The sequence below is a fragment of the Sparus aurata genome, unplaced genomic scaffold, assembly GCF_900880675.1.
Source record: "Sparus aurata unplaced genomic scaffold, fSpaAur1.1, whole genome shotgun sequence".
In the NCBI taxonomy this organism is placed as follows: Eukaryota; Metazoa; Chordata; class Actinopteri; order Spariformes; family Sparidae; genus Sparus; species Sparus aurata.
The window spans coordinates 17,601-43,190 of NW_022045166.1; the positions used below are offsets into that span (position 1 = coordinate 17,601).

A 25,590-nucleotide genomic window follows, 5' to 3' on the forward strand; every position below is an offset into this window, starting at 1 on the left:
CTTGTATTGCAGGAGACCTTGGACGGCACGGGACAGGTCCTGTTTATGACATGCTCTCAAGAAAATACAGAAGAGCTGCCCAGAAATCGACACAGGTAAATGCAAGTGTTAATGTGAGTTAACAGGTAACCATAGACTGCAATTAGAGAATTATTGTCTTTAGATAAGACCCCAGGTAAATTCAACATATCTTTGATAGAATTACACCAAGGATAACAGGACCCAGGGCATTATGGAAAAGTCTCAGTGGGATCTGAAAAGGATCCATTTTCACCACAAGAGGCTCACCAGATTAGATGATTTTGCGCACACATATAAGAGGATGCATGAAGCTCTTCTAAGAGAGTACAAGGACTCTCTAAAAATCAAGAAAAAGGTATGTTTTCACTGTTTTTCTGGTGAATGCAATTGTCTTTCACAGGTATAAAAAGCCCAAGGATGGTAATAACCACACAACAATATAGAACAATAAAGCTTTTTCATATGAAATAATGCTTGCTATTACAGACCTCAAATGAATAATAGAACCTGACAAAGACTAACTGCTGATTACCAAAAAGAGGTTAATAACAATAGAAATCTCTTTTTATTTGTACAAGACACACAGGGTTGAGATTGAGAAGTGGAAACAGAGGAAGCATTGGAGGAGAGGCATATATGTCTCAAGAATGTCCAAGCCCTTTGATTTTCAGAAACCCCCAAAAAACATGGTAATGAAACAAGATGTTGCACTGTTCACCAAAGTGTATCATATTATGTACCATAACATCCCATATTATATGAAATAAGTATTCACAGCACCGTTGTGAATCAGGTTCAAAGGAATAAGACGTCAAACCAGACCAAAGTAGAGGAGAAGGATCCAGACAATGATGCCACTCAACTTAAACAGGACACACAGCCTCAGGTAATGGTTTCATAAGTTGTATAATCGTATGTTTCGTGTTCTTGGGGTTTGTGGTAAAAGTCTGCTATATATTAAGAGATCTAGAATACAAGCCATTCACTTGATAATAATGTTGATAATGCACATTCGTTATAATTAGGGATATATGCCTTTCATGTAATTATTCAGTCTTGTTCATCACAGCTCCAGTCTGAACATCAGCAGTGCTCCATTTTCAGTGAATCAGATAAAGAGCAGCAGCCCTTGTCAGGACATGGGCCAACAAAGGTTTGTTTTCTACACAAAGTGATGTAGTAGTTGATATGCAGAGTTATACTACATTATTCTATGCATGAACCTAGCCTGACCCATAACATGTGCACTGTACAGTTGGACACCGAACCAACCATCCAAAATGACATTGACACTTTGCTGGAGGAGGCTGGCCCACCACCACCTCTGCTGTCTCAAGAGAAGAGTTTGTCGGTTGAAGTCTCAGAAACCCTGACAGTATGTATGTGGAAGGCAGATCTGACATCCTTTACTGTGGATGCTATTGTTAATGCTGCCAATATGAGTTTGCGTCACACTGGAGGGCTTGCACTGGCTTTGGCTACAGCTGGAGGGTCTCAGATCATTAAGGAGAGTGACAGCCATATTCAGAAGTATGGCAAATTAAAACCCGGAGAGGCTGTGGTGACGAGTGCTGGTGATTTACCATGCAGATATTTAATTCATGCAGTCGGCCCACAAATCAGAAGTAATCCATCCTCAAGAACACTGTCCAAAGCCCAGAAAACTTTAAAAAAAAAAGACAATCGAAAGCATCTTGAATCAAGTCATATAACATCGGATTCAAACAGTTGCTATTCCAGCAATAACTCAGGCATTTTATTCCTGCATATGTTTTGGACTTTAAATTAAAATATGCAGAGTTTGACATTTTTGATTATTATTTGATTCCATTTTTAATTCCATTTAGAATCAAGTGGAGGAGTTCAAGTATATTGGGGTCTTGTTCACGAGTGAGGAAAAAAATGGAGAGTGAGATTGACAGTGCTGAGCCGAAAGGAGAAGCTCTCGATTTACCGGTCAATGTACGCTCCTACCCTGACCTATGGTCATGAACTTTGGGTCATGACTGGTAGAACAAGATCACGGATACAAGCGACTGAAATGAGTTTCCTCCGCAGGGTGGCAGAGCGCTCCCTTAGAGATAGGGTGAGGAGCTCTGTCACCCAGGAGGAGCTCGAAGTAGAGCCACTGCTCCTCCACATCGAGAGGAGTCAGCTGAGGTGGCTCGGACATCTGTATCGGATGCCCCCTAGACGCCTCCCCAGGGAGGTGTTCCAGGTATGTTCCACCGGAAGGAGACCCCGAGGAAGACACAAGACATGCTGGAGTGACTATGTCACCTGGCTGGCCTGGGAACATCTTGGGGTCCTCCCGGAAGAGCTGGAGGAAGTGTCCAGGGAAAGGGGAGTTTGGGTGTCCCTGCTCAGACAGCTGGCCCCGTATGAAGCGGAAGATCGATGATGGATGAATGTTGGTTTTTTTTTTTAGTGTATTTTAATCCGATTGAACATGAATAATTGATATATTATACTCTTTCCCAGCTACAATCACTCTGGAAAAGAAATGACACCGAAGTGGTAGTTGCTGTAATACCATCTGTCAACCGGGCAGGTTGCAGTTTCCTGATACATCACAGTGAACTGTGTTCACTGCGACCTCACGAGTGGCTGACAGGGGAGGTAGTTGATCATTTAAATGTTACCAACAATACAAGCATATATGACGTTATATTATATGACATATTTTATTTTTCGTTTTAAAACAAGGAACTTTCATTACACTTGCATAGTCCTTTTGTGTTTCAATTGTTATTTGATCAGCTGTATATCCTGTCTTCTTCTATATTAGGTTATGGAGGGTCTATTTCATGTTTACGCCAAACGGTTCAACCTTGGAAGGTCTGTTTTAATCCTGAACCATTACACAGCTGGTGTGATACTTTTTGGAACACCAGACAAAGTCAGACAGCACAGCTTGCGAAGGGTAATGCTTGTTTTTATTGCTCCATCCTGTCCAGACCAGAATATGAAGTTTCATTAAAGAGAAAAGTCATTTCATTGAAAATTACTTGACGTGATGTGGTGTTTTTGTTGCTATTACAGACAGATTTCAGCAACTATGGGGCCGTACTGTCTTTTGTAAATGTTGGAGGAGTTCACTGGAAGTTACTGGTCAGTGGTTGTTACTTCATCTGAAATGTTTTTGTGTTGTTTTGACATAACGCTCCTAGATTCTTTTTAGTTTGTACTTCCTGCCATGAAGGCTGTGTTCTTGCTGGACCCGATGGCTAATAATTCTGAGCAAGCTGAGTCTGCAGATGCTGCAAAAAGAATACGGTAGGTCATCTTTATTTTCCTCAAACGACAGCCCTCTCATGAATTTGAAGGCAGACCTTGCAATTGATGCAGGTAACCCTATAAAAGCTTAGCTATGTGATTTCCGAGGTGGCCGACAAGGGCAAACGCGCAGCAACGGCAAAACGTTGCAAATACATAAACGATGCAGAACCAAAGACACGCAAAACACATGTAACAACAAAATGCTGCAAACAACAAAATGCTGCAAAGAAACGATGCAGAACAAAAACGACACAAACCGTAATATATTGTATCTAGTTTAAACAGATTATCTATTTTTTATTCTTTTTGCATAAGCAAAATGCTTCTTGTTAACACTAGAAGGGCCTGAACTCCAACTCTACTAGAACGGCCATAAGCGGTCATTGTGACCGCTAGATGTTAAACTCTATAATCTCTCATGTAAATACCCAACTGAGTGACGAATGCATTCATTGTGTCATGATATTTTTTTTAAAAACGAAATAACACCAATATGTACATTTTAACACGCTTAATCATACATTTATCAATATTCATATCATGCACATAGTAAACCGTAATTATTGCATATATTTACACAAGATTTTAATAGAGAAAACTCAGAACAAGAAAATTAACTATTAAAAATAACTTGATTGGTTATAAAACATGTTATTTTAACACTTGAATTAATAATGATAATAATAGTCAAAGCTTGAAAGGAGCTGATCTAACAAACAAAGAGCCGTTGTGATCACTGGTCACAGATTACCTCCGCTCTCCTCCCAGTCACCACACACGGGCTTGTGGCATTTCAAGTGTCCTGCGTTTGGTTCCGTTTGCAGCTCTTCCGGACCGGCACTGCCTCCGTCTCCATGTCTGCTGCTGCTGCTGCGCTGCTGCGGTGGTTGCTTCCGCTGCTGCCCACCTTGTGCTGACTGCTGCGACCGCTTTCCCCTCCATGTATTCTGCCCCCAGCTCCTCTGCCAGCTGCTGCAGGAGTTTCCTCCGGGCTCTCCTGCTGCTGGTGCTCCTTGAATAAGATGCAGGCATTGATGCCAGGTCGAGGGTGTTATAGAAGACCGCTACTTCCGTAACGCCTTTGACGGAGTACTCCCTCGCATCTGGTCCGGGACGTCCACGCAGTATTGGTGGTGTTGTAGTACATCACAGACTCTGGTTTTGCCATCGCCCCACTAAAGGTGCCCACACCTGTGTTCCACGGTGCTCAGGATGCAGACATTCTTCCTCAGCTTTCCCTGTTACACAGTCAGAGTCTCATCACTTCAGCACCGAACAGCTCCGCTCGCTGTTTCACGGTGGGGGAACTCCCGTTTATGTTTGCGCATGGTGTAAACTATAGATCAACTTGCAAGTAAATTCGCAAAGAAGCACAATAAATGCGAAGTCTCGTTGTTAATGAGACCCTGCAAAATGATGCACGGTCAATACGACCGCTTATGGCCAAAATAGGTCAAATCTATATTTTCTTTGGTGCAATTTATTTATTGTATTTGTGTGTATGTGTGTTATTCAGATAGATAGATAGATAGATAGATAGATATTATATATCACACACTACTCACAATAAGTTAGGGATATTGTTATTTACATTTTTCATAGGGATTACATGCGGTTCAGAATGATCACCCTTGGCAAAAATGACTGGGGGAGACTCAGATGGAGAGGATTAACGATGGACCATCCAGTACAACAAGACAAGTGTAGCTGTGGGGTCATCGTTACGAAGGTAATGTCCATGTGTGTCTGTGTCTTGCTTTATGTGTCAGACTTTTGGTGCTCAACTGAAAAATTCAATATATAAAATGTGCATACAGTGTAGTTTTTAATCAGCATGTTTTGGTCATGCATTACTTTTGACTAATCAAATCATGTTTGGCTTTCTACTGCGCTATCCTTCACTAATAATTTTTCAAAGGTGAAAAGCTTAATTCTGTATAATTTATTACTTATGGGTGCAGATGGCAAAGGCAGTAATGGAGGCATTTCCGGCGTTACCTGCCATGTCCTTTGGCACCTCCATGAAGGAGATGGCGTCGGAAAGGACAAATTTTGCCCTGGCATTACTCAGTGACTCAGGTTAATAAATCATTCTTCTCTTTTCTTTATATTAAACATTCCATCTTGTTGAAAGATAAAAAAAAATAGAAGACATCAAAAATAATCTACATCCAATAACAATTCAATCAGGACAGACTATTTACGACAAGAGAGCCAGGTTTGAAGATGAAGATGAAATTACATTTATTGTGTGCAAAATAAACTTAGGTAAGGAAGCTTGAGGTCGCCCGATCTGTTGTGGGTACTACTTCTCGGTTGAAGATCCAGATTAAGACGGTCTGTATCTTGATGGCGGTGGCGCTGGGTTGGAGGTGGGCTGAGAGTTTTGCTGAAATGATGCTGGATGACAGCAGAGAAAGTACTTTTAAATTTCACGCTAATGACTGATTGGTAGAGGAGAAAGAGGATGGCAGACTGTGATCAGTTGAATTGTGAGAATAGAATTTGAGCGAGAGGATAGCGGGAAAATGGGGAAAGGGTTTTGAGGCGTGCTTAAAGAGATAGTCTTCCTGTCTGAATTTTTGCTTGGCATTGCAAACCTCTATACGGTCAAATTCAACTGACAAAAAAGCTATATCATAAAGATATACAAAATTATTTTTCTTCACTAAGGAATTATAATGGTGACAGTTTTCTTTGACACACTCGAAACCTCTATCAGCATTCCTGTCATCATTATAAATGATCTAGCTAACAAGCCACATTGATAGCTACACAGCTGTCATTCAAGTGTGTAATGAGTTTACATGCCAACAATAACAATAAATACTTTTATTTCAGTGTTGGACCTGGATCATCACTGTGTGATGTGCTGTGCTTCAAAGCCCCCTGTATCAGGACCTCCAGTGACTCGTTGGGTGAGTTTTTTTCCACTGTTTATTACTAATCATTTATGATTTAGGGTTTACTGTATACCTGTAGAGTGTTTCTAAGCGAAGCAGGAATTCTCTACAAACAATGTCAAGGGATAAAAACAGTAAATGAAAAAGACAGTGAAGGCTGAGATGGTTGAATTTGCCAGAACTTAGGTCACGCTCCTCTACACAGATAGAGACCCTAGCTTTTAACTCTTTATTAGAATAATGCTGTATTCTAGTGCAGAGGAAATCCAATGGTGCCACATATTCTATCAGCGACTTCAAGATTCTGGCATTTAAAATGCCATGAACATGACCGCTTCTAAATCCATCTCTAAGCTGTACACAGCTCTTTCCTATGCCAACAATAATAACACTCTATACATAAAAGATAAAAGGGAAAGGGATTCAGGGATTGAGATTTCTGAAGAGGCTTGGGGCAACATCTGGTCCTTCCAGTGGACAACAGCCAGCTCAATGGACTGGAGAGAGCATTGCCCTAAGAATATTATTAGACATTAAGATACTAAATACTAAATTAAAAGTGTTCTGTAGGGATATTTATTAGAGGGACTGTTCTACTTTCCATTAAGTTGCATCAGAATTCTATTGAACTTGTGAGCCTCATCTGGCTCAGGACTCAAAACAAACAATAACTGGAATGTTATTTGCTTTGGTCTTTACTAATGCTACAATGTGAACATATTCTTCTGTACGTTCAAAGTAAAGATCTAATTTAAATAAATAAAAAGATGGTGGCACTTAGCTATCTATTTATAACAGATTTGTTATGAACCGATGACTAACTCTGTGATCTTTAAAGGAACTCATACACTAAACCAGGGGTCCCCAAACTACGGCCTGCGGGCCATATCCGGCCCGCCTAAACAACTTGAGTGGCCCACTTAAAGATCCCAATCTCTCTAAAGTGCCTATTTTTGGAAATTGCCTTTCATATAGAACTTGGCAAGGTGCGCAGGGTCGGCGTCATCCTCGTTGCAAGAAGGCAGAGAGAGCGAGCGAGAGCGAGAGAGAGAGGCGCAACTGTGAGGGATTCATTCCAGTCAGATCCGATCCAATTAATCTTAATGGTCTATATCTTGGTTAAGGCATAACAGTGCGCTTTACACGACCAAAGTGTCAGCTGGACTTCAGAAGGCTTGAAATCCACAACTACTTGAACAGCCGTAAGCTGTCATTTGGACCGCTAGATTTTAAACTCTATAACCTCTCATGTAAATACCCGATTGAGTTATGAATGCATTCATTATGTCATGATATATTTTTCTTTAACGAAATTACAAAAAACTGTACATTTTAACAAGTTTAATTAGGCCTATACATTTATTAATAGTAAACCGTTAGTTTTGCATATTTACACAATAATTTAATAGAGAAAAGTTAGAACAATTAAAAGTAGGCTAACTTATTTGATTATGAATGATTTTATTATAATATATAAGTTAAAAAAAAATATATAATAATCGAAAAAGCTGGAAACGAGCTGATCTCAAACAAAGAAAGAGCTGTTGTGATCACTGGTCACAGTCTACTCAGATTACCTCCGCTCTCCTCACAGTTACCACACAGGGGCTTGTGGCATTTCAAGTGTCCGAGGTTCGGTTCCGTTTGCAGCTCTTTCGGACCGGCACTGCCTCCGTGTCTGCTGCTGCTGCGCTGCTGGGGTGGTTGGTTCAGCTGCTGCTTCTTGAATAAGATGCGGGCATTGATCCCAGCCAGGTCGAGGGTGTTATAGAAGACCGACACTGGCCATCTTTGACGGAGTACGGCCTCGCCATCTGGTCCGGGACGTCCACGCCGTACTTGGTGTTGTACATCACAGACTCTGGTTTTGCCTACGCCCCACTAAAGGTGCCCACACCTGTGCAGGTGCTCAGGATGCAGACATCATTTCAGTACCGAACAGCTCCGCTCGCTCGAGGAGGAACTCCCGTTTTTGTTTGTCCATGGTGCCAACCAGGCTATAATACAACTAGCGATATAATTATTAACTCACAAGTAAATTCACAAAGAGGCCCAGCTGGAGACGAGAGACGAAGCAGCAAACTGCGCGAAAAATGGAACAATGAAACCCCGCGAAGTGATGTGTGGTCAGTTTGACCGCTTATGGCCGAAACAGGTTAACATGTCATATTTTGTTTAATTTATATAAAAACTATTCCATGCTAAAATACAGACACTTTTAGGAAAAATCATGAAACAGCAGTACTGCATGTTTTGATTCATTGTTATAAGCAGACCTGTCGCCAGACCTCATTCTTAAGGGGGGCATTTGAAATGCATGGAAGGACACGATTATTATAAATCTACAGTACCTATATTTTTATTAATTTTCTCTATTGACGCAACACGTAATCATCACGTTAAACATAACCAACCGCAATATGACCGCGTATAGCCAAGACATCAGTCCTCCTAATTTAAAGCAATAGATTAGAGGCAATTATGAATATCCATTAAACACTATACAACATATTAGATGTAACACCAGAAGCATCTCTCAAACATTGCATTTTAAAGCAGTCAAAGAGGGATATGCATCCTTCCACTCGGACTTAAACTTGTGAGTGGGGTACTTTTCAAAAGCATGCTGGGATCAAAGCAGCCTCTGCGCCAATGAGCTACTACGCTCTCCAAAACCCGCATCCATCTCTCCGTGCACAGCATCTATAACACTGTAAAAGAATCTCTTTAACTCAGTTGGTCAGCCACAAAGTGACATAGCCGAAAAGACTGTTTCTTTGACGGCAAATCCGCAGAGGTTCATGTTAATTGTTAATTGTGCGTCTTCTCTTGCTTAGATCGGGGCGGTCACTGGCACAGCCTCGGTGGCCGTGGATGGAGGAGCGCAGAAATCCCACAGTGCGATACACAGAAGCGCTGTTCACAAGTGTCATCGCAGTGAACAAGTCCATATCCTCGGATTGTAGACTGTTAGGCAGCTCGAAAAGTGAAAATAGTTTCATAATAAGGTGCGCTATGAAAAGAAAACTGCGCTGCGTAATGGCACGAAGCAGCCCCGTAGCCCAGAGATTAAATAGTAAGCCGACGAAAACTCATCCATACATTCGACGTAACTTTCTTTTCAGTAAGGCCATGATAAGCTGTTGCAGTGTAGATTCTCATCAATCAAATAAACTCACACCATTGTTTCTTTATATTTTTAATGTTTTAATGATAAAGAATGTAATTTATCATATCATGTATCTCTCAACATAAAATTAGCTACTATGATAACATACATTAATTATTACAGTTTTGTTTTTTTTTAAGAGATGGGGGGCACAAGCATTTTGTGTTTCTCTTTCATAAGTAAAAATAGAATGCATAAAAAAGGAGGAGGTGTTAGTATTTTGTTTAATGAGTTACTCAAATGCAAGCAGATGTTTTATGGAAGTTTTACTTCTTTTGAATATGTTGCTCTTCAGGTAAACTCATCTTCTCGAGCTTTATTTCTAAACATCTACAGACCACCTAAATACTGTACGTATTTCTTTGATGACCTTGTTGAATTACTATCTCTTATCTGCACTGACTTTGATTGTGTGTTAATTGTTGGTGACTTTAACATCCATGTCGACAAGCCTGAGGACAGATGGACTAAAGAACTGTGCTGTGTCCTTGATAACTTTGGACTCACTCAGCATGTGACACAACCCACACACAACAGGGGCCACATCCTGGACTTAGTTATCTCAAAGGGTCTGAACATTTCTAAGGTTCTGGTATCTGATGTCGCTCTCTCCGACCATTACTGTGTTTTCTTTGAGAGTGATATATCAGTGCACACAAATGTTCAAACTCAGGTTGTCTCAAAGCGATACATCACTGAAAACACTGGTGACATATTCATTGATGCTTTCTCTTCCACACCACCCCTCTCTAGGTTCTCTGTCAATGACCTTGTACTTCATTTCAATTCCAAAATTACAAATGTCATGAATGCCATTGCACCCACTAAAGTGAAGGTGGTCTCTGGTAAGAAAAAATCTCCTTGGAGAAACGCCACGCTTGTCAAGATGGAAAAAAGGGAATGTCGAAAAGCTGAGCGCAGGTGGCGAAAAACAAATCTCCAGGTTCATTTTGACATTTATAAAGAGAGACTTTACATTTTTAATTTAGAATTAAAAAAGTCAAGGCAGTCCTTCTTCTCAGACATTATCACCAAGAACAAAAATAATGCTCGTGCCTTGTTTGCTACTGTCGACAGGCTAACAAACCCTCCTGTGCGAGTAGCATCTGAACATCTGTCTACCAGGGCCTGTAATGAATTTGCATCATTCTTCACTGCCAAAATTCAGAACATTAGACAAGCGGTCAGTGCCACTCTACCAGGTACTGGAGGTGTGTCGTCGTTTTGTCCACCTAAACCCAACTCTAATACCCTGACACAATTTGATCCAATTAATGACAAAAACCTTCAAGACATTATACAGCATTTGAAGTCTTCCTCCTGCAGCCTGGATATTTTACCAGCAGGGTTCTTCAAAAAAGTTTCAGACTGCATGATTCCAGACCTGCTACAGATTGTTAACACATCACTTCTCTCAGGTGTCTTACCCCAAGCCATTAAGACAGCAGTCATTAAACCACTCCTGAAGAAGAGAACTCTAGACACATTAGTAATGAATAACTATAGGCCCATTTCAAACCTCCCAATTTTAAGTAAAATAATTGAAAAAGCTGTCTTTCAACAGCTGAACAATTACTTAATAATAAATGGCTGTTTTGATGCTTTCCAATCAGGATTTCGACCACATCACAGCACTGAGACGGCCCTCGTTAAGGTCTTCAACGACATTCATTCAAACACAGACAGCGGAAAAATCTCAGTCTTAGTATTACTGGATCTCAGTGCTGCGTTTGACACAGTCGACCATAATATACTACTGGACCGACTGGAAAACTGGGTTGGACTCTCTGGTACAACACTAAAGTGGTTTAAATCTTATCTAAATGAGAGAGACTACTTTGTGTCTATTGGTGACTACACATCTGAACGGATGAAAATGACAAGCGGAGTACCCCAGGGCTCCATTCTGGGGCCTCTACTATTCAACATTTACATGCTCCCTCTAGCTCAAATAATGGAAAACAATGAAATTTGCTACCATAGTTATGCAGATGACACACAAATTTACATAACCATATCACCAGGGGACTATAATCCCATACATACCCTGAGTAGATGCATTGAACAAATCAATGATTAGATGTGTCAGAGTTTTCTTCAGTTAAACAAAGATAAGACTGAAATAATTGTTTTTGGATCCAAGGAAGAACGACTTAAAGTCTCTGCTCAGCTTCAGTCTGTAATGTTGAAAACTACAGACCAAGTCAGAAACCTTGGTGTGACTGTGGACTCAGACATGAATTTCAGCAGCCATATTAAGACAGTCACAAAGTCAGCCTACTATCACCTTAAGAATATATCCAGGATAAGAGGGCTTATGTCTCGGCAGGATTTGGAGAAACTTGTTCACGCATTTATCTTCAGCAGACTCGACTACTGTAATGGCGTCCTTACAGGACTCCCTAAAAACTCCATCAGACAGCTGCAGCTGATTCAGAACGCAGCTGCTCGAGTCCTAACAAGAACCAAAAAAGTAGATCACATCACTCCAGTTCTTAGATCTTTACACTGGCTTCCTGTCTATCAAAGAATAGATTTCAAAGTCCTGTTGTTGGTTTATAAAGCATTGAATGGTTTCGGGCCAAAATACATTTCTGATCTGCTGCCGCGTTATGAACCATCCAGACCTCTGAGATCGTCAGGTACTGGTCTGCTTTCAGTCCCCAGAGTCAGAAGTAAACATGGAGAAGCAGCTTTCAATTACTATGCGCCACATATTTGGAACAAACTCCCTGAAAATTGCAGGTCTGCTCCAACACTCACCTCTTTTAAATCAAGACTTAAAACATTTCTTTTTGCCACTGCTTTTAACTGAAGTCTTTGAACTGCATTATTACTCTGAGTTTTTTTTTTTTTTTTTTTTTTTTTTTAATGCAATTTTTAATGTCTTTTAAATGAAATGTTTGTCTTTTAATGTAATTTGTGTGTGCCTGTAAAGCACTTTGAGTTGCCTTGTGTCTGAATTGTGCTATAAAAATAAACTTGCCTTGCCTTGCCTTGCCTTATATTTTGTTGTATATATTGTTGATGTATATATATTGTTGATGTTTTCCTCAATTCCTAATATATAGACCTTTTATGAGCTTTAAAGCTCATAAAAGGTCTTTATCACCTCCTTAGACCCTTTATATTTTGGAGGGAGGGTGTGGGGGATTATATTCATCATACAGATCATCAAAAAACTAATATTACACTACATTTATCACACAATGCACACAGTACATTGTACGCAGTCTCACATTTCAAAGTGGCAAGCTACAAAGTTTAAGCATGATAAATGAATCAAAAATCTTTTTTCTGGACAGTGGAAGATTACTTGTTGTTTCTCATCACAAACCCTGTAACCAAAGAGTTGAATTAAACATGGCATAGTATGGCCGAGAGTGAGTTTGGACTTTCATGGAGTGTAAAGGGCTACGCTAGATTTTTAAGCAGACAAAACTAGAGCATTGCTGAAAAATGAAAAGCAGTGCAACAATAATTTGTACTTGGATGACACAATGGGGACACTGCAACTATGATGGAATTGCTGAGAGGATGGTACTGATATTGTCTTTGCTTGCTTAATTTTACAGATACAGTGTGACACCTGCGAAAGGTGGTATCACGAGGAATGCCTGGATTTGGAGGAAGAGATACTCAAAAAAGCAAGGGCAGGCAACTGGAACTGCGACCTTTGCAAATAAAAAAAAAAAAGTGATAAGCCCTGAGTTTACACTGGACATGCTCCTTTTTTCATCAAAATTCACATTTTGTTGTTTTTCCATTTTTGGTTCTCCAAATGTGCTCTGAGTTGTTCATTGCTGGTTTACAAAGAAAACAAGGCCCAGAGGCCTGGCTGTGTGTTGATTTATTTAATGAAAAAAATTTATTCACGTGACATTTATTGTATGTATTTATTCAGTTAGTGTTAATTTCTGATAAATTATGTCATTTAACCTCAATAGCTTCCCTTTGCCTCAGAATCAGTGTAGGACAGTAGATCTAAGCCTGCTATATGAGGCACACCTTTTTTTATTGTATTTGAACACATTTACCGTTAATATTTTTTATGAATTTGTAATCCCTGTGAGAATGTAAATATGAGCATCAGAGCTCAATAACTCCCCGGTCATGTGACCTAGTGGCTCAGAATCAGTGTAGGACAGTTGATTTGGGCTTTCTGGATGATGCGCACCTGCTTTATTGCATTTAACTTGCCATCATAATTCTTATTAATTTTTATTGTAGTTCTCATATTTTACACAACAAAATCTCAATACATTCAACACAAAGGTTTTATTTTGTGAACCGGAAGTTCCCACACGGTCTCGTAAGTTAGCGCTGACTTTCCCACTTGCTTCTGTTTCCCGTTTGCCATAAAGTTCGTAATAAGGGCGCACTTAAAATGTTGGAGCGGCTGGCTTGACTACGTGAAAACAAGAGACGGCTGGCGTGACCGCAGGCACCAAATCCTTGTTGGAAAAAAAATAAAACACAGCATCCAGCGATGCACACTGAAGGTGAACACAAAATAGGTAAAACCAAGCTTCACATTCCTCAAAAATTCGCTTCTTTACACTTATTTTTTCCTCTCTCCTCACTCGGTCTGCTACTCCTCCGGTCGCTTGTCTGTAGCGATCTCAGGCTTTTTTCTCTCTATTTCTCCTCTCTCTCCAGTGTGTGGCGCTGCAGCTACCCGATTGGCTGTTACAGCTGCACGCATTAAAGGAAAAGTACGCAAAGTGAAATAGCAGAACTGAACTATAAACTGCTTTTTAATGAATGTAAATTGTAAATAAACTTTATTTGTATTTGTAATTTGTATTTAATAATCATGTAACCTGTCACTTATTTGTTGGTTTAAGGATATATTAAAGCCCCTGTACAGACTTTTCATTTAGTGTTGATTTTGGCGGCCCCGCTGGACGAAAGCGGTAGTGTTTTGCCGGAATGAAGACTGCATTTCCCACGAGCTCTAGCGCCCACTGTCGTGAAGACGTTTGTCTGGCCGGCGCGTGTAGATTTGTTTTGGAAACGTCGGAAAGTTTTTAGCAGCTATCTGCAGCGTGCATATGGACGAGGTAATGTGTCTATTTGTATTTCTACTTAATATAATATGCCGCCGGTGAAAAGTAATGCTGCTGTTGCACTGCAATTTCCCAGCTACATATATTACCCACGGTGCTACAGAGCTAGCGTTACAGCAAAGTCACACTGATTGTGATGGATGTTTTGTTCTAAGTAAGAAACTGAATCATTTATAATGACAGAGGATATTACCGATGCATCGTTGCAGGTTGGCTGGGCTGATACACACAGCTGAAATGGATGCGTGATCTAAGACATTTGTCATCGTTTTCACGAGTGTAGTATCTAGAGCTAATCTAGTGGTAACGTTAGCCAGCTTTGTTGTAACAACATAAATTCATGTATTGCTGTAAACTACGTCCTGCATTATATTTCATAAATGAAATAAAATTTACAAACCTGTCTAGGAGGAATCGGGCGAATTCTGGATCCGACTTGAATCCCTTCAAGCTCCGCAACTCTCTCCATCTCTGGAAGGAATCGCCAATGTTTATCCGTGTTTTAGCCCTAGCTCGATCGGATTCCCTCTCGGCCTTTCGTTGGTCTTCGGTTCGAATTCTTTTTCTTTTCTTTGTCTCATTATCAGCCATGACAAAAGTTTTTGCTCGGTTAGCACTGGCTAGCGTAGCAACAAAACAGCTATGCCGTATCCTGAATGTCGTCAGTTCCGGTCTGACTGCCGTAAATCGTTTCGTCAGTGGTCCGACCCGACCAAGGCCTTTCAGAGGTATAGAATTAGACTACTTAGAAAAAGCGTATCTTCACGCTGATGGGCTCATTTGCTGTTGTAGGTAACAGAGACACATCAGCAGAAACCAGAGACTTTTCTATATCCAGTTAAAAACTCCGTACAGGGGCTTTAACCCTGGTTACACCCTCCCCCCTTAACTCTATGCATGTCCCTATGCATAGTACTAATAGGTTACACTATCTCAGGTTCAGATCTGTATCAGAGGTGTAAACCTAGATTCTACAAGGGAGTCAGTGATGGCTGTGCTCAAGCTTTGAAATAAAGATTGGACAATAGTCACTAAGGGGTTCCCCAACTCGGGATATGTCAGTCTTCTTGACTTTTCTCTTAGTCTTGACGATCTTCTCACTGTTTGTGTTTCATTGTCACCTGTGTCAGTTGTTGTTGCACTTTCAGCATTTGCTGTTACATCAACTCCTGCTTCATTTTGATGTGTGACTTCATCGTTTTCTGCAGGTCCAGATTCACTGCAACTCATTGTACTCCTCTCAACCAGCAATGCAGGTGCATTTTGAGCATTGGCTGTAACTGTCTCAGGTTGTGTTTCCTCCATAGGTCTGTCTGATGTTTGTTCAGTGAGATTTTCCTTTTCAGGTTCGTTACTTGTGGATATTATTTCCACTTCAGGTGAGTAGTCATTTTCCAGTATTGTCGCAGGTTCAGGCAAGGTTTCAGCAGAGTTTTCTGGAGAATTGTTAGAAACTGATACATTATCTGAACAGGTTTGCTCAACAGAAATTTGAGACTGCTCCCTTGGAGGCATTGTCATGTCATATTCTTGAGTGAACCTTGTGGGTTTCAAGAGTGAATCTTGAAAGGGATGTGATACACAGTCATCCTCTTCTTCAGAGTTGAACTCTGGCTCTGGCTCATCGGGAGTACGGTCTGGATGCTGACGTGTGTTCGGCCTTCGAGGTTTGTTTAACACAGCAGGAGGGTCCTCTTCAAGAGCTGGTAAGAATCCACATGGTAATAAGAGATCCCTGTGCAAGGTTCTGAGGGAACCATCTTTGTTTTCTGGCTTTACTGTGTAAACTGGAAGGTCACCTTTCCTATTAACAACAACATACACAGTTGCCTCCCACTTATCAGCCAGCTTGTGTTTTCCTCTTAGGCGTACATTTCTTACTAGCACACGATCACCAATATCCAAAGTGGATTCAATGACATGCCTGTCAAAGTTGATTTTGTTCCTTTGGGCAGATTTAGCAGTATTTCTAGTAGCCAGTTGGTAACTCTCTTGAAGATGAGTTTTCAGAGTTTGGACATACTGGGAGTGTGATCTTTGATAGCTACGATTCAATGGCACATTAAAGGCAAGATCAATAGGAAGCCGAGGTTGCCTCCCAAACATCAACTCATATGGAGTAAAACCTGTTGTTTCGTGTTTTGTGCAGTTATATGCATGTACCAACGGTTTCACAAAATCACGCCAGTGGGTTTTGTCTTCATTATTGAGTGTACCAAGCATACTGAGCAGTGTCCTATTAAACCTTTCCACAGGGTTTCCCCTTGGATGGTATGGTGTGGTTCTGACTTTATGGATCCCTGCAAAATCACAGAGCTCTTTGATCGTCTTAGACTCAAAATCTGGCCCTTGATCACTGTGCAGTTTTTCGGGGATACCATAGTGAACTATGAAATGTTCCCAGAGGGACTTGGCTACTGTTCTAGCCTTCTGATTAGGAGTCGGAATTGCTACTGCATACTTGGTAAAGAAGTCAGTTATCACAAGGACATCTTTTGTATTGCTTCGATCAGGCTCAATTGATAGAAAGTCTATACAGACCAACTCAAGAGGTCTAGTAACCTGAATGTTTACTAGTGGTGCTGCCTTTTCTGGCAGTGTTTTCCGACAGACACAACGGCTGCAACTTTTAATCCTTTTCTCAATATCATTAGCCATTCTGGGCCAAAAGAATCTGGCTCGTGCCAGGTCAAGAGTTCGGTCAATACCCAAATGACCCATGTCGTCATGAAGGCTTCGCATGACCATGTCTCTCAATTCCTCTGGCAGAACAAGCTGATAGTGAGCTTCCTCACCAACCTGCCTCTTCCTGTAGAGAACTTCATTCTGCAGCTCAAGTTTCTTTAGCTCTCGCAGAAAGATAGAAAGCTCTGGCAGTTCTTTCCTTACAGCTGGAGGAGTGGTTTCCCCAGATTCCAACTGACGGATGACTTCACAGATAGCAGGATCAGCTCTCTGCTTTTGTTTCAATTCCTCCTCAGATATGCTGGGAATGACAGGAAACCCGTCATATTGCTCAAAGCTGTCTGGAATAGCTTTGGCTGACATAGCGAGAGATGTTACAAGAGGGATGGAATCATGTTCATTGATGTTCAAATGTGGGCAAATCAGGTGTTTCTCACAGACTGCGCTAACAGTGTTATGTGAGACATGAATGAAATCTTTAGACTCGGGTAGATGGTGTTGAATTAATTTGTGGATTCGCTCCTCCTCTTTCTGAGTAACCAGATCGTTAACTGGTTCAGAATGGGGTCGTCGTGAAAGGCCGTCTGCATCGAGGTTGCAACTCCCTGCTCGGTACTGAAGTTGGAATGTAAAGGTGGAGAGGTCAGACAACCAGCGATAGCTTGTTGCATCTAACTTAGCTGTGGTTAGTATGTAAGTTAGTGGGTTGCTATCTGTGACTGCTGTAAAGGAGCCTCCATACAAATAGTCACAGAACTTCTCGGTTACTGCCCACTTGAGTGCCAAAAACTCAAGTTTGTGAGCCAGATAGCAAGATTCGCTCTTTGACAATCCACGGCTGGCGAATGCAATAACACGCGTCTTCCCTTCCTGCTCTTTATAGAGTGCAGCTCCCAGACCAGTTGTACTTGCATCAGTATGCAATACATATGGGAGCTTTGGGTTAGCGAAACCTAACACTGGGGCTGTAGTGAGCCGGTCAATAATCGTTTCAAAAGCTCTTTGAGAGCTGTCTGTCCACCTACTTCCAAAAGGCTCTTTTGGCTGGAAGTACTGACCACTGTTCTCTTTAGATCCACTACTCTTTCTTAGTGGTGGGTAACCCGCAGTAAGGTCGTTCAGTGGCTTCACTATCTTGGAGTAATCTTGGATGAATCGCCGGTAATAACCAGCAAACCCCAAGAATGAACGCAGCTCTTTGAGGTTTCGTGGACTTGGCCAGGTTTTTAGGGCCTCAACTTTCTGTGGGTCTGTTTCAACACCATGCTGGGACACTATGTGTCCTAGATACTTAACCGATGTTTGAAAAAATTTACATTTTTCCAAGGACAGTTTCAATCCGTACGCTTTGAGACGGCTGAGGACATGAAGAAGGCGGGTTTCGTGTTCTTCAAGAGTTTCTGAAAACACTATAAGATCATCTAAAAACACCAGTACTTCTTTTAGGTTGATATCACCCATGCACTTCTCCATTAGCCTTTGGAATGTACTGGGAGCGTTAGTTATGCCTTGGGGCATCCTATTAAACTCCCAGAACCCCAACGGACACACAAAGGCAGTTTTGTGTTTATCAGCCTCATCTACCTCGATCTGGTAGTATCCGGACTTGAGGTCCAAGACAGTGAACCATTTTGAACCTGTAAGCGCAGAGAAAGTTTCCTCCAGATTAGGGAGAGCATATGCGTCTTTGATAGTCTGTAGGTTCAATTTTCGGTAATCAACACAGAGTCTTACATCTCCATTCTTTTTCCTTACCACCACTATGGGTGAAGAAAAGGAAGACTCAGACTCACGAATTACACCTGCTTCGTGAAGTTCTTGCAAATGTCTCCGCACAGCATCAATATCCTGTGGCCGCAAGGGTCGTGGTCTATGCTTAAAGGGAGTTTCGTCATTTAACTTGATTTGGTGCTTAACTTTGTCTGTTCGACCAAAGTCAGAGTCATGTTGTGCAAACACCTCTGGCATAGCACTCAACTTTAGCTCTAATCTCTTCCTCCATTCAGCTGGAAGTGGAGAGTCATCAAAATTAAAGTTTAACTCTGAATTGTCAGTGGATTTTTGGGTGTTATCGGAGTCTGTTACATCTGTAGGGGTTTGTTTTTTTGAAACTACTTCTTGCAAGGCATGGATTTCAGCTATAACACTCTTAGCTGGGATGATAACGTCATGCTTGCTCTCGTTGCGCAGCACTACCGGCAACTTTTGTGATGAACTTTCAGGGCGGCTAAGCAAACATCTCGTAACTAACATTCCTCCTGGTAAGGAAGATGATGAAGGCGATTCAACTACAATCCACCTATCTGAGATTTGGTTGTTGACATGAACTGACCCTTCTAAGACACAGCTTTGACCTGCAGGGACAACTTCTGTGTTTTTTCCGGATAGTCTCACTAGCCCTATGCTGCTGTTTTCTTTTTGCTTATTTCTTTGCTGCATTATGTTCAGGACAACCCTGTAACCATAAGGAAGGGCTTCAGGATCTGTGTTTGTCATGGCATAAGTCTCATACACTAGATCCAAGGTGTTAGTGCCTATCAACAGTTTGGACTGTGCATTAGATCGTGTGTCTGGGACAACTAATGCAAAGGTGGACACAGTGATTTCGGAACCAAAACAGTCTTTGGGAAAGGTAACATCTACCTCTATAAAGCCCGAATAAGGTACAGTTTGACCATTAGCAGCCTCTACTTCTAACAGCTCATTCAGGGGGTGAATGTTCAAGTTGGAGAGGTTGTTCTCATGAATGACTGCGATACTGTGGTTACTTGCGATCCTGTATCAAGAAGGCAATTGCATGTCTGTCCATTAATGAGTACATGAGCAGTGTACTTAGCTCCAATCAAACCTTTGGGTATCTGCACAAAGGTGGATTTTTTGCGAGAAAATCTTTTCTTGGGTTTGTGCCCAGTATCAGGGGTGGGACTGTTACTGTGTTTAGCTCTCATTTGTCCCGCAATGAAGGCTGAATCTAGTTTAAAGGCTGTGTATGAACTGAACTGTTTTGACTGTCCCACAGGGACTGTTTCTCTTTAAGTTGCTTTCTCTTAGCAGCTACTAAAGTTGGGTTTCGATCATTAGGACATGAGGGTACAATATGGCCATCTTCACCACACTGAAAGCAGTACCATAGCTTTGGTCTGCTACTGGGTCTTTGGTCTGCAGCTGCGTTGTGCTTAGTTGGACGCTCTGCGTTCATTTTAGTCACATTGGCCTTTGTTTTAGGATGATTTTGTGCCTTTATGCTTGTGAGCTGGCTCTGAAGATCAGTAACCTGTCTTTTTAATTCAGCAACAACATTGTCTTGAGAAGGCACGATTGACTCTGCTTTCTTTGTCTTCAGGTGGGTGAGTTGACTTTGCAGCTCAGTTACTTGTTTCTTCATTTCAGTGATGTCACTCTGTAATGATGTATCATTCTCAAGGGAGTTTGCAGTTAAGAGATGTGCACTGACTTTTTGCTTCGACACACCAAGGTGTTTTCTCATTCGGGTTTCCTTTGAAATGTCTCTGTCCTCCTCCACGCGCAACTGTAACAGTAACTCAGAGAATGGAGGTGGGTTGTCTCTTTTACGTTCAAGCTGAAGATCTGCTATCAGCACATTATCCCAACACCCTCGACAGAACTGGCGCAGAAGATGTCGGTCAGCTTCACTGGCAGACACACCGCCTCTCTTCAGTGCTTTGGAAAGAACTGTCTGTAGTCTGTGTAAGTAATGGGATGGCTTCTCCCCAGCATCTTGAAGTGTATTAAGAAACTTGGCGAAAAGCTCATCACCATCCTCCACGGTTCCGAAAGCTGAGTCTAGTAGGTCGAGGTAAGCTGTAGGTAAGGCTTGTGGACCTAAAGGTTTCACGACATCAGCTGCTGGTGATACTAGACTATCTAGGATTTTTCTTGTGCGTTGCAGATCTGACAGAGCTACATCCTGCAGAAGGAGCTCAACACTATTTCGCCATGTATCGAAGTCAACCTCATGATTAGGGCAGGGAGTTTTTCCAGAAAAACCTCTGAGTCTGAATGACACATTTGTCTGTGAAACAGATGCTTCACTTCTAACTATGTGTTCTACAACCATTCGTTGCACCTCTGGAGGGTTGACATAACTCATGGCAACCCCAGGGGTTTCATCCCCCTGTGTCTGGGTGACCGACCTTGACTCAGTGGCATCCAAAAAAAATTTGTTCATCTCCACTTTCCTAGCTGGAAAAGTCTGGTAAGTTACCTGTGGTCCAGTAACTGAGACTTGTGGTTCACTCTCAACTTCTGCAGTGGATGGCTTGTCTGCAGGCTCACTAATGGTCTCTGTGTCCTCTGCAACTGATTTACTGCAGCTAGACAGCTGTTCTTTCAAGATATCTTCGAAGGATCTGCCACTCAATTTGGCAATTTTTTGTAGTTCACTCAAAAAGCACTTGGTGGCGCTATCAGTCACAATCGGTAAGTATTCGCTTGACAAGGCTCTGATTTTGTATGTGACTTGATTGGGGCTCTCATAGCTATGCGGAAGCATAGGCTCAAGGGCATTTACCGCAGATCCCCTTTCATACTCTACAATAGCATTTTTGTGGAATGGAGATTGGGGGTTATCTATCCTGACTGTTCTTGCAATGTGTCCATACTTGTTCAAGAAATTGGTTAAATCATCATCCAACTCTGTCTCAGTGAGTCCACTGACAATAACTGAGTTAGGTACTTTGATATTCTCTCTATCCACTACTTCCATTTTTTCTTCAGACTGAACTATTTTAGGTCTCAGTGGTCTGAAAAACAGTTGATTTTAGCTAGTAACTGCTCCTGGCTAGCTCGCCATGTTTGTAACACTGCAGATATTAGCGGATAGCTAGGACTAGTTGATAGGCTCGGAAAAGCAGTTTTAAGACTAGCACTCAAGAATAACAGATCACAGACCATGAAATAAGTTGGAACTGCCAGCAAATTTATATTATCCTCAAAAATAGCAGTAGACAGTACACACATAGAATATGGTACCAGACAACATATATGTGGACAGAGGAATCTTGTACTCAAATCCCTTAAACAACAAAATAAAATCTAACCTCAGGAAAATATTGTTTCTCCTTATTTTGTCCCCTTTTAAATTTATATCAACCCTATTTGAGTTGATAAATCAAGTTCAAGTGGGATCCTTTAAGTTGTTATCTTAATTCTAGTTTCTCGTTTCTTTGAGTCGACTCAGCTATAGGTTCTCATGTTATTTCGGTTAGGCCTATTTTAGTCTTTCTACCCCTCAGTAGTTGATTTCAGCAAATACCTCAAGCTTTACAGCAACACAACAGTTTGCATTACCAATTTAGCACAAAATAAATGAAAACAGAAAATGAAACTTAACAAGACTAAACTGAACTTTCACAGATTGACATCAATCAATAAACTCAAATTTCCACAACTCTGTGCGTATGCTCAGTCCTTTGATAGGTCCTTTAATAGAAAATAAAAAATCCAAAAGAATCCACTGCCTCTTGCAGCACTCAAGTGAGGGTTTAGTCCTACCAAGAGTCAGATGTATGAATCAGTGTCTTTATCCCTCCAGTGTCGGTTGGTTCACAGGCAGACTCTCATCTGCTGGGTTTCTCCATTGGGTAGCTTGCCATTTTCTTTTCCACACTGCCGGTGGGCAAACACCAAGCGATCCTCTCAGCTGGACATAAAAACCTGGCCTGTTGTACAGCCGCACAACAGGGCAACATACATAAACATGTTTAGCCTTGCATATTTCTTAATAAAAAGGTACACTTGAGCTGAACAGCATGTAAATAAATCTTAATTATCAACTCTGTCCGGACCCGAAACAACATGGCGGCGGCCGTGCTCCGCACTTTACTACAGAGGCTAACTTGAACATGCGTCTGCATGTAGCTTCTTAACTCGCTCTATACAAATAAAAACCCATAAAACACTAAACAAAGTCATTCACGCTTATCTTAGCTTAGCTATTGGCATTTTCCATTGCACATTTAGCTTGACAACATGAGAGGTAATATACTAATTAACACAGAAAAGATCGTTTTTTAACTCACCAAATCCTTGTTGGAAAAAAAATAAAACACAGCATCCAGCGATGCACACTGAAGGTGAACACAAAATAGGTAAAACCAAGCTTCACATTCCTCAAAAATTCGCTTCTTTACACTTATTTTTTCCTCTCTCCTCACTCGGTCTGCTACTCCTCCGGTCGCTTGTCTGTAGAGATCTCAGGCTTTTTTCTCTCTATTTCTCCTCTCTCTCCAGTGTGTGGCGCTGCAGCTACCCGATTGGCTGTTACAGCTGCACGCATTAAAGGAAAAGTACGCAAAGTGAAATAGCAGTACTGAACTATAAACTGCTTTTTAATGAATGTAAATTGTAAATAAACTTTATTTGTATTTGTAATTTGTATTTAATAATCATGTAACCTGTCACTTATTTATTGGTTTAAGGATATATTAACCCTGGTTACATGTGACCAGGTCTTAGCGAGTTAGGAGTCCTCTCTACTTCTAAGGTCTCCCAGACTTAGCTGCTACTTTTAGGCTTAAAATGTTTTGTGAATAACTCTAATTTTCAAAAATTAGGAGTCCTAAAGTTACGACTGACACGCCCATTATTTTTAGGAGTTGCTCCTAAATTTGCCTGTTAGGAGCTACTTTTAGCCTGAAGATTCTTTGTGAATACGGGCCCTGAGTTAAAGTAAAGCAGTATTCTAACAAACATTAACGCAGGCACCATCTGTTTTACCAAATTTATCAGACAGGTTTAAACAATAAGTTATTCAGATGTTTGTCCCAAAACAGTCAGAATACTCATGAGGAAATTTAAATGACACTGTTTGTAATTATCAGACTAAAAATGCTAAAGTACCTTTGAAAGTGCCCTCTAGTGACCACAGCTAGACAGCAGAGACAAAAGATGTTAAAAGAAACAAAAGTTAGCAGAACCACTGATGTTCAGAACGTCTGTTTCTGGCTCAGGTTGTTGGTTTCGGGGCGGAGGAGAACAACTCACCAGATCAGAGCGACGCCTGCAGCCCCGCCACCCCCGACAACCCTCCCTCCTCGGCCTACGGGGAAGTGAGCGAGCTGACCTTCCTGCCGACCTCCTCGCCGTCGCTCCAGGACGCCACGCTCATCACCGACATCAGAGCCTTCACCTCCTCCCTCAACCTCCACCCCTACCACAAAATCCTCAGCTAGCTCGCCCTCGCTGCAGACCGACAGGACGGGAACTCGTCTACAGACGGCCTCGCTGTCGGAGATAACACAGTAACCATGGAAACGGCGAGCATTGATGTTTGATGGAAGAGGACGTTGTTAGGACGGACAGAAACCGAGGAACATTTTACTTGTTAGAAGACACTGAAGCCATGCAACTCGTATTATTCATTGGACTAAATAGTTGGTTGACAAAGAACTGCAGCTGTGTGTCTTGTTGTTGCACTGTGTTCATAAAGCTCAAAGTTTACCACATTTACAGCTGCAATAACCCTACATACACACCCAGCAGGAGAATGTATGGACTAACAGATAAGATCAGTTCCGTGTCAAAGCCAGGTTTGATAATTAACTACTCGTACGTGGTTTTCTGCTTTAGTCATAAGATCAGAACTGATTGCACGTCTGTTTGTCTTTCGTTTTTCGTCGTCTTTCGTCGTAATTATGCTTTTAAACAAAAGTTTGGCTCTGGTACATCCACAAAAAGACCCTAAGTTGCATCTTGGCGAGAGTTTTACTTGAACCAACCAGCCGACCATCAAATCTATCAAACAAACCAGCAAACCAACAAAAAACACTTTTTGCAAACACACAAATAAAAAAAAAACCAAACCCACCAACATGGGTGAAATCGTTACCTCCTTGGTGGAGGCAGCAATATCTTCCTGACATCACACATTGATATGTATGAGACAGTGACCCAAGAACCACTAACAAGCCTTATAAATGTGACATTTTCTCCAAACTGCACCAGGTTTCAGGATCCTCTGTCAACTGTCAACAGTCAATAGTACTATCACTATCATTACTTTAGTTATGTTCTACTACAACATTATATTGTAGATACATTACACATTACATTTTAAAGGCTTATCTTATCTTCCCCAGTTCTTTTCCCACTAATACCAGGGTCAGATACTGGGGAGAAAGCTAAAGTCCAATGTATACCTGCCACATGAACAAAGTTTCACTTACTTACTTACTGGAAACAGGCAGCAGCAGCTGTGGGTGTATTACCCTGTTGTTTTTATTTTATGGCCTGGCAGTTGAAGATGCTCAACAGTAAATCTGAGGACAATGATATTAATTCATCTTTAAACCAAATACTGATGTTGTTTGTGCAGAAATCCACCAGCGCATGCACTTTTATCTGAAGCTGGTAAGTTTTAACATTGACATGCTTTATTGAATCTGTTGTAACCCTGTTTTATTTGCTGGTTTGGGTCACTTGAAGGACAGGAACACTTTAGAAG

The 25,590-nt window shown here is 41.3% G+C and overlaps 1 protein-coding gene across 1 annotated transcript; it reads left to right on the forward strand.

Annotated features, from left to right (window-relative positions):
• The first annotated feature begins 322 nt into the window (after positions 1 to 322).
• Positions 323 to 24,319, forward strand: LOC115578113 (uncharacterized). The gene is made up of 14 exons (XM_030410949.1): positions 323 to 376; positions 815 to 907; positions 1,076 to 1,174; positions 1,277 to 1,396; positions 2,503 to 2,640; positions 2,810 to 2,944; positions 3,064 to 3,132; positions 3,203 to 3,297; positions 4,903 to 5,029; positions 5,262 to 5,379; positions 6,142 to 6,218; positions 9,041 to 9,101; positions 23,379 to 23,434; positions 24,098 to 24,319. Exons 1-14 carry the CDS (start codon positions 323 to 325, stop codon positions 24,317 to 24,319), a joined length of 1,464 nt encoding a protein of 487 aa, XP_030266809.1.
• The last annotated feature ends 1,271 nt before the right edge of the window (positions 24,320 to 25,590 follow it).

Bases quoted from the DNA above. Each gene is read 5' to 3' on its own strand.
- LOC115578113 (XM_030410949.1), top strand. From the start codon at position 323: ATGCATGAAGCTCTTCTAAGAGAGTACAAGGACTCTCTAAAAATCAAG. The intron at 377-814 runs GTATGTTTTCAC...GTTGTGAATCAG, and splicing joins CTCTAAAAATCAAGAAAAAG to GTTCAAAGGAATAAGACGTC. The intron at 1,175-1,276 runs GTTTGTTTTCTA...TGCACTGTACAG, and splicing joins CAGGACATGGGCCAACAAAG to TTGGACACCGAACCAACCAT.